Here is a 9508-nt window from a genome sequence, read left to right on the forward strand (position 1 = left end):
ATAAGGAATGTAGCCTTAGGGCGTAACAGTACAATATAGCAAGACAAACACAATACCTGCAAATAACCCCCTATGTTATGTGACAGTAAACACAGTACACAAAACAGATGATTTAAGCTGTATGAGGTGACTGAAACACACAGTAAAAATACCCAATCGTATATTGTGTATCACTATATAGATATATATGGGACCATGACGCACTTCGCCCCTCAGGGTACAGAATATAGTGATAGCAATATGTGATATAGGAGAATGGAATCCCACACAACAGCTACAGGCACACTTAGTCACATGTACAATGCAGAAGTTATTACATATAAACAATAAAACTGCACTGGACTAGTAAAACTACATATAAATATGTATGAGTATAGATATAACAATGCACAGTAGATACTGGATGTATATCACATAATACTTGTACTAAATATTCAGACAGCAGTACACTTGTTCTTAACTAATAATGAAATGTAGAATACTTAAGTGTCTATAAATGCACAGCAGTGATGAGACAGGCGGCTTTAGAGGTGACAGTGCCCTGCAGTCCCGGAGATCAGCCCAGCTAGTAGTGAAGATGGCGCCAAAATCTCTGTCATGGAGTGAGGGAGAGAAAAATGCAGCTCCAGGGCGGGAACACCAGCAGTAGATGGCGCCTGGAGCTGGGGGAGGGGCTACAGGTCAGCGCCTTATCCCCTATGATGGCCCTCACCACTGGGTACTATGGAGCCTATATTAAATGGATTTTAGTAAATCCGACCTGTGATCCCTGCCCTGGTGGATATAGTGGGGTCCCTGTGCAGTACAGTGTCCACGCCAGCGGCGCGGTCCATCTCCTGGGACCATGACCGGGCCACGATTTTCTGCGGGTCCCACCTGGGGGACCCTCTTACCTCCTCCCTGATGTGCAGCCACGCGATCCAGGAGAGCGGTGTGTGCCTGAAGTCCGGTGCGCCTCCGCTACAAGTACCCGGGAACCAGGCCGCGGGAGTATGCAGCGCTGCTGGGGGAGCCACAGTACAGCATGTCACAATGACATAGAAAGTGCTGCGGCCCTTAAAGTCTTCTTAAAAAGCTCTTTTCAGGGCTGCCTAGCGCAGCCCCCTCTTCCAGTTAGTCACCTGCACTGCAGGCACCAACTTACAAACTGAACTCCAGTGCTGGAGGCGGGGCTATGGAGGCGGCGGTGCAATGCAGCCTGGGAACAGTCAAAGCTTTAGCCTGTTGGTGCCTCAGATCAAGATCCAACTCTACACCCCGATGTTATTCCCTGTGGAATACCAGTGTACCCTGCTGCAGAAATAAACTATTAACACTTCTATTTTTCAAAGCATTTTTACTTTGCAGCATTTTTTTCTACACCTGCCTAAAACTTTTGCACATATACATATGTTTTTGTCTTTTTACATAAGTGAACATATGCAAATGTCATTTAGATTAAGCAGCAAATAACCATCATGGAGAAACCTAGCAGCGCATATACTTTCAAGCTATTTGTCCGTAGACCATACACAATGGGGTCTATTCAATTCGGCAACTTATGAATAGCGACGGGAATTAGCTCCCGACGCTATTCAATTCAGCTCCAGTTAAGTGTGCGATGGCCCGTTCTCGCCGACTAAACAGGTTGAATTGTCGGGAGAACGGGCATTCTCCGACTTAACTCCCCAGCGCGAGGCTGATTCCCGACAGAATCAGCCTTGCGCCGGCCGCGAGGCAGCACTTTTGTCGGGTTTTTTCTCTCATCCCCCGGGGATGAGAGAAGAATTCCCGACAATTGCGGGTAACTAGCAGCTGAATTGAATAGCGTCGGGAGCTAATTCCCGGCGCTATTCATAAGTTGCCGTTGAATCGACCCCCATGTGTCTCTAAATGTTTTAGGAGATGGGAAAGTAAACCATCATTAGGCGCAAAACTAGTCAAAGGCTGCAACCATGCTGTGTTGCAGGGGGTACAATTAAAATATACTTTTGCATTCAAGGAAAAACACTGTACACTATTAAAGTATGGCAAAACTGCTGAAACATGCCGCTAACTCTAAATGAGGATCTATTTGTATTCTTCAGAGGTTGTACTGAACTAATAAGTGACTACAGAAACTGTAATGCAGTATCATGCAGCTTTGATAGAACCAAGAAAACACTGTGGCTGCAAAAGGTAAAAAGGTACTGCCATCTATGAACAAAATGTAGCATCAAACTGTAGTTTTACATATTTCCTCACATGATATTGCAAACAAGGAAGTAAATAAACAAAATCAGCTGTTATCACAAACATGTCATTGGGTATGAAGTTAAGCTTGTCATTACTGAACCAATTATTCTAGTCAATGTCCCTGTATCTAAAGCAGTTATCTTGTATCCATAACTACATCAATGTAATCCCAGCCGGATTTAACAAGAAGCAACTGTAAAAGACCACGATTCTGCTCCTGCTACAAATATGAGGCTAGAAACTTAACATGTTCAGTTTCCGAGTCCTCTGAGACTAAAAGCCTCAGAGGACTCTGCCTTTGTAAAAGTCATGCAACATCTCGTACTTAGGAGAACTTTGGCCGACTTGGCAAAGCTTCACTACTTCTGTCAATGGTGTGGGTCAGGTTATATTCATTGGCCAAGATTGGAACTTGGGGTGAAGAGGGTGAAGAGGTACGCTAAACTAATTAACAGAGACAAATGCAAACCCCCCCACCCCCAGTTAACATTGATAAGCAGTGCCGCGGAAAGAGAACAGCAGGTAATTACATTAATTATGTGTTTTTCATCTGGTTTGCCTATATATGTTCTTTAAACAAAAAGAGAAAATCGCTGAGTATGTGACAAACTAGCACACAAGTGACACTTGTGGAAAAGAAAAGGCAACTAAATTAATGCAGAGATTAGATAGCACATCAGTGTCATACAGGCTAGAAGTGAGGTCCTGGACATTTTAGTGTTACAAAAAATTTAAAGGATATAAAAAGAAATAACCATGCAAATATCAAAAAAATACAGAAGTGTGATGTTACTAATTTAAAGTATGCTGCATGCTTTTACAGCAATACTATGGAGTTATGTATAAAGCACTCCTTGGGCTTGTAATACCAACTGGTATTGCATGCAGTGCTTTGAGTGCTAAAGGGTCTCAATACAACTCATTGGCTTAAACATAAATGCCACTTAGCTGCTGGTGTTAACAATGGAGTCCCCCCCTGTCTCTACAGTGCGCCCGACAAATCTATTCAATTGTTGGTCCTGTCAGGTGTGAACAGCGCTGCCATTTCAGCTTGCACCCCCCCTGGGGAAGGGGGTAGGAGGGGGGAGATGAGATGTGTGAAAGTGACCTGTTTGGGCACCCAAACAGCTCTTTTTGCCATCACGCCCATTAGTTTAGTCGGGTTTAGCTGCTTTATGCACATAAACCCTACACTAATGGGCGTGATTAGCAGCATCAAATAATATCAACCCTGTTATCTCCAGTCACTTTAGATGGGAGATGGGGCAGCTGTAAAGGGGGGTACACACAGAGAGATCTGTGCTTAATTTCTAAGCTATCTGAATTTAAGCACGGATCTCTCCGTTTGTATGCCCCACAGTGATGCACGGCACCACGCGTCGCTATCGCTGGTACTAGATTATGCCTGAATGCAGGCACAATCTAGTACATCGCTCACTTCACCACTGTGTTAAGTAAGCGCCCGCCCGCGCCCCCCCCCCCCCCCCCCCCCCCCCCGTTCTACCCCCTCGCTCAGCACACATCACACTATGTGTGATGAGCGGGGGGAGAGATGTGTGCTGGTGAGCGGTCTGTGCTAGATTCCCGCCTTAATATCAGCAAAAGCAGAAAAACCACAAACAGCACAGCCCTATAATAAGCAGATAGTCTGCTTAACAACTTTAATAAGTAAGGTAAATTTAATAAGTGTTGAGTTCTAAAAACCTGCACTTCTGTTCGTGTTTATTGACTTGTTGGTGGGTATTCAAATTAGACCCCGTGGCTAACTGGCAGTAAAAAAAACACAACGGTGTGCGGAAAGGCTAAAGGAAAATCAGGATTCAGGCACAGAAACCCAACGATTTCACCCCACGAACCCTATTGTGCCATTTTTACACTGACTTTACCTCATGGAGCTCTGGGGTTCAGTCCCCACTTAGTGGATTCGCGCGTGGGGCACTCCCCGCTAACTGTATTGCTCCAGCACAGAAGTTAGCCCCCACTAAAGTAGGGGCCATTCAAATCCAGCATAGATCAATACACATGCAACCTCTTCCCTATCTTCCAGTTAGAAAATACAGAATTCTCTCAAACTTACACTGTAAGCCTGGTGTCATCCGCCTGCGAACCTCTCACTATGAAAGTTTCCTGTCTTGTACTAGTTGTGAAAACAATTACCTGCCCCAGTTTTGGGCAATGCTGGTTCTGGCAAATACAGATACATGCATAACCTCTTACCTCTCTGTAATTAACACTGTAGCCCAAACTTAGAATCTACCACTTCTGCCTCTGAAGGAGATGGTACATTCCCCACTTTCCCAAACCTCCGCTTTACCCATAGCAACCAATCATTTATATGTTAAAGACACTTTAGATAATTCCCCTTCCAGCACAATTAAACAGTCTTTTCCTGTCAGAACATGGTATTTGCAGGAAAAAAAAAAAAGTCAATCAATCAATAACTATCATCCCGAGACATTCTGGAATAGCATTACACCTAAATCAATACCAAACATTCCACTGGCAGGAATATTGTCTAATACCCCGACTTCCCATATAGCCCTCTCTACACCACAATTTAGGTGCATCCAGACCATGTATATTGCAGGGAGGATCCCTACCATCACTCTATTAAAATAATGTTCCCCAAAAGGGAAAAAGCAGCAACTGTGTCACTTAACACCACAGTTATCAGTGACTGCAGGTTGTCCTTTGTGTATTGCAGCACAGGACCACTGGGAAAGAATGGGGGGAGGGGGGTCTCCCAAAGTTGGTTTTGCACCTGCCATTACAAAAAATAAAGACGCGATTTGCACCTGAAGACAGTGGTGGGCAGACAGGTCCCCTTGGCACAAAAATGCTCTTTTAGCTGCCCCAGTAATAATGCTGCTTGCTTCCTCACAAGATGGAGGTCATGACCCATTAGCCAAACTTTGGTGCACATACAAGTTAACTTCAATAGCCAGCTACCCAATTAGCAACAAGTCCCTAGCAGTCACCCGGACTAGTGATGAAACTTGTCCAGGTTTTAGTGTATATTCTGAGGACTACTCCTACTCATCATCCACAACGGTGGAGGTTAAAATACAAAGCGTTATTGTGGAAACAGAAAAAAATATATGCAATTCCCTGAATGTTTCAGAGGTAAATAGGGGTCTAAGGTATTTTCGGGGGGATTTAAATGGCATATATCAGAAGGGATTTGAGTGATATGTATGGAATCGGTTGTAAAGGCACATGCACATGGTGTCACTCTGCTTAACGGTTTTCATTTATTACAGATATTACGTAATGTGTGACCCTTTCTAAGGTTACAGAGATGCGGCACTTGAAGTAGGGTGGTATTCATGTGACAGACGGTCTGCTGACCGACAGTCACATGACCTCCACCATCCCGCCGGCTCAGTATCCCGATGGTCGGCATGCCGACCAACAGGGACTATTTCCACTCGTGGGTGTCCACGACACCCATAGAGTGGGAATAGAACCCGTGGCGACCGCAGGTCGCCACCGTGCCCGCAAGGGGCTTGCTGCACTCGCCCCTCCCCGCCGGGATCCCGGCGTCGGTAAGCTGACCGGCGGTCAGGAGACCGCCAGTCAGCCATACTACACCCCTTGAAGTATACCAGGCTGCTTTTAACTGGTTTAAAAGATGACATGAAAAGAGGAGACCATAAGTAAACAATAGAAATAGCTGTATTCTTCCCAAAGTACCAGACTGTCAACATTGGTATTACACACTACTGTTACAGTACAGACCCTTGCACAACACACAGTAGTTGAACAATAACCCGGGTTAACGGTTAGAGATTTCTGGTATTCCCTGCAGAATACAAAAAAGACACACATTGAGAAAGAACTTTCCCCCATTAGCTAAAACAAATAGTTTTGTTTTTTTTAAATGGTCAAGCGGAATAGACAATATATGGATAAGGGGGAAGGGGGTAAGTGGGGGAGAGACTACATCCAGCCATTCATACAGACAATTGACATAGGAAGCCCTACTGCTATCTGAGAGTTTACTTAGAAATTATTTCAACTCAGTGCCTCTCTGATACAAAGAGGATCAAGAGGAAAAATGGTTTACCCCTTCACCACCAAATACAGTACATTATCAACCCTTGCATTAACATTGACATTATTTATGTAATACATATTGGGAGTACAGAGTAAAGAAAAAAAAAAATCACAATAAAAAGTTAATGAAAAGCTTCCACTAACATACATAACATATTCAGAGCTTTTCTGAAGGAATGCTGCAATAAAGTCCAACTGGTTTTATAAGATAAAAACACATTACAAAGTCCATTGTACAGTAGTAACAATTATTGTTTGACATTTAAACATCCTCCAGACAAATAACACAGGATTTTTATATTTTACAGAACAGCTCATGATCACAATGTTAGCAGCTGGGTGCTTGCAAAGAATGCTTACACTATTTGTTCATAAATAATCTTAGCATAGACACGTAATTTCACAGCACAGTTAAGGTCCATACACACTTAACGATATAATGAGCGACGTCGCTCATTTTATCGTTAAGTGTGTATGCCGCCAGCGACGACCGATGCGCGGCCCCGCGGGTCGGCAACGATCGTCGCTGTCGGTAGGGCATGCATGAAGGATGTGGACTGTCGTCCACGACCTTCATGCAGGGCTGGCGGGGGCGTGACGTCACTGAGCGATATGAGCGGTCATATCGCTCAGTGCGTACAGGCGGCCGCCGACCGGCCGGCCGGCCCGGGAGGGGGAAACGTTAGACGATGTCGCTCACAGAGCGACATCGTCTAATGTGTATGGGCCTTAAAAATCATTCTTTATAAGAATAGAGAACATGGAACAGAGTATATTATTTAGGACATGACTAAGCATGTCTGTATTCATAAAACACATACTTCTAGGTATGTAGTACCCCTTTCACACCGCACAAATAACACGGGTAGGTGTGCGGTGTAAAAGCGCCATGTCGGAATTCTCAGGTCGCCTGACCCAGTAATTTAACCCAGATTATAAACAGCGTTATTCCCGGGTTGAATACCGGGTCAGTGGCTCTGTAAACGGATTCCCGGGTCGAGGAGATCCGGGACCCGTTTACAAGATAGGGAGAGGCGGCGCTGAGATGAGCTCATCTCCCAGTACCGCCCCCTACCGTTATGGCAACCGATCAGGCATATTGCCGAGTCTGGAAGCCATCAGAAAGAGGTAGGAGAGTCTCCAATGCCAGATCCCACCTGGGAATGACCCGTTTCCATGTGAAAGGAGTATAAGTGTTATAAGGACAGGATGCAGTTAATTTACCGGTTGTCAGGTTCCTGGCAGTCAGGAGACCGACGCTGGAATCCCGAAAGCCAGTGAAATGCCGGCGGACAGAATACCAACCAAAGCCATGTATTCCAACTCGGGTGCTGATCCACGCTACCACCCGAGTGTGTATACAACAGCGTGGCGAACGAAGTTCATCACCGGGCCCAAAAGCGTGGCGAGCCCGCGAGGGATTTCTTCGTCGCTTCCCTGAGCACTGAGATCCCGACCGCCGGTATTTCATACCAGGTCCATAAGGAATACCTACCATCACTAATCATTTGTATACACTATTCATTGGGGTCAGCTATATGCAGTAATTTATTTTGGACATGCTGAATATGTCGACATTATCAATATAATGACAGTCTCATGTTAACATTATAAGGGGGATTTCAATGGTCATCGCCGTCTAAAGTGTCGGTAGATCGCAGGGGCTAAATTCAATTGATCCCAATTATTGCACCCATTAGTGTAGTGTTTAGTCTTATAAAGAGGCTAAATCAGACTAAACTAATGGGTGCGATTGTGAAAAGTGCCGTTTGGGCACCCAATCAGGTCACTTATCACACATCTCAATTTTGGAGGGGTTTGCTAGCTGAAATGCTGGCGCCAGCAACTGTTTGCACCTAACAGGAGCAACAATTGAATTGTTCGTCGGGCGCCATCTAGTGGCTGCCGATGCATAAAAAAACTGAATTCCCCACTATGAACATCAACATCGTCACCATCGATATTATATACCAAACCCATCATGGTTTGTGCAGCAGAAGTTCAGAACATGGTGTACACTAATCTAACACATGTAAACTTGTAATATGATCTGGCATAAGTACATTTTTACCATAGATTCAGATATTATTGTTATTTATATGGCGCCACAAGGGTTCTTCAGCGCCTCACAAAGATCATAAATAAAAGAGCAAAGCAAGAAAACAATGACTTGTAGCACAGGATAATGTAGGACACGTACAGGGTGTATAACACTTCTGCATCAGGGGACAGGACACCGATATAATCCTCAAATTGGCAGAAGCTGGGAATTAGGTGCTGTGCAGGGACTACGGAGTAGAGTACAGTAATGACGGAAAAGTATATACTATTATGTTAGGAGTTTGCTTGTGTCGTTAGCAGTGTGCCCCATGTTCTGCGCTCTCAGAAGGGCACACAGGCGGTGGGTCCACTCCCCGGCGGCCGGAGTGCAGGTGTGCCAGCCCCAGTGCTGCCCGGGGCACAGCAGTGTGACAGCCAGGTGGGCACAGCAGGCGCCCCGCTCACCTTGTACACCTTGCCGAAGGCTCCGTCCCCCAGCTCCCCGACTATATCCCACACCAGGTTGGGGTCCAGGTCCCTGCGGACGTGCTCATACTCCCGCAGCCGCCTCTTGTCAGTCGTGAAGCGCAAAATGCGGCGGAAGTTGGCGAAAGCCATGGCCGGAGCGGGGTGCGAGCGTCCAGGCCAGTGTGGGAGAACCGATCCCCAGAGCAGGCTCCGGACCCTGCTGCGAATCTATATTCTAGTGCTGTTGCGCTAGCTGCGAGGGGAACCAGGCACAAGCTCCGCCCATCACCCGCCCAGGGGCGGAGCCCGGCGGCACATGCTGGAGGTACACCTAGGCCGGGCGTGGCCGCCGCCCTCAGCGCTGCTATAAAGCCTCTCACTTCCCCGAGTCTTATTTTTGGATGCAGTATCGGCTGTTGTCAGTGGCACGTAGACTGCTGGCAGAGGCCGGCACGGTGTGTACCTGACCTGTCCCTGCTGCTGCCCTGCGTGTGCGGCGCCACTGGCACTGTGTGCCTATTGTACTGCGCTGTGAGTCATCAGTCTGTTACATGTCTCTGGTAGCTTCGTGTGCTACGTTTTTCTGTGAATACCGGTAGTGAGAGACTTGCACATTTGTGTTTCCCTCCCTGGGAGTTTCATCAAGTAAAACTTGTCCAATAATTCGTTCTATATCAAGGTGTTCAGTATGTTAAGTCAGTCAGTGTGTAGACAGTCATTATGTCGACAC

General features: G+C 46.1%; 1 protein-coding gene across 1 annotated transcript in view; it reads right to left on the reverse strand.

Moving 5' to 3' along the window:
• The window catches only part of STK10 (serine/threonine kinase 10), a 263891-nt gene extending 254812 nt beyond the window's left edge, over positions 1–9079 (reverse strand). The window contains exon 1 of the mRNA XM_063928074.1: positions 8776–9079. Coding sequence (XP_063784144.1) covers positions 8776–8928 — 153 coding nt within the window. The 5' untranslated portion in view covers positions 8929–9079. The remainder of the gene's footprint in view (positions 1–8775) is intronic.
• Positions 9080–9508: the final 429 nt, after the last annotated feature.

Source organism: Pseudophryne corroboree, chromosome 6 (assembly GCF_028390025.1).
Source record: "Pseudophryne corroboree isolate aPseCor3 chromosome 6, aPseCor3.hap2, whole genome shotgun sequence".
Classification (NCBI taxonomy): domain Eukaryota; kingdom Metazoa; phylum Chordata; class Amphibia; order Anura; family Myobatrachidae; genus Pseudophryne; species Pseudophryne corroboree.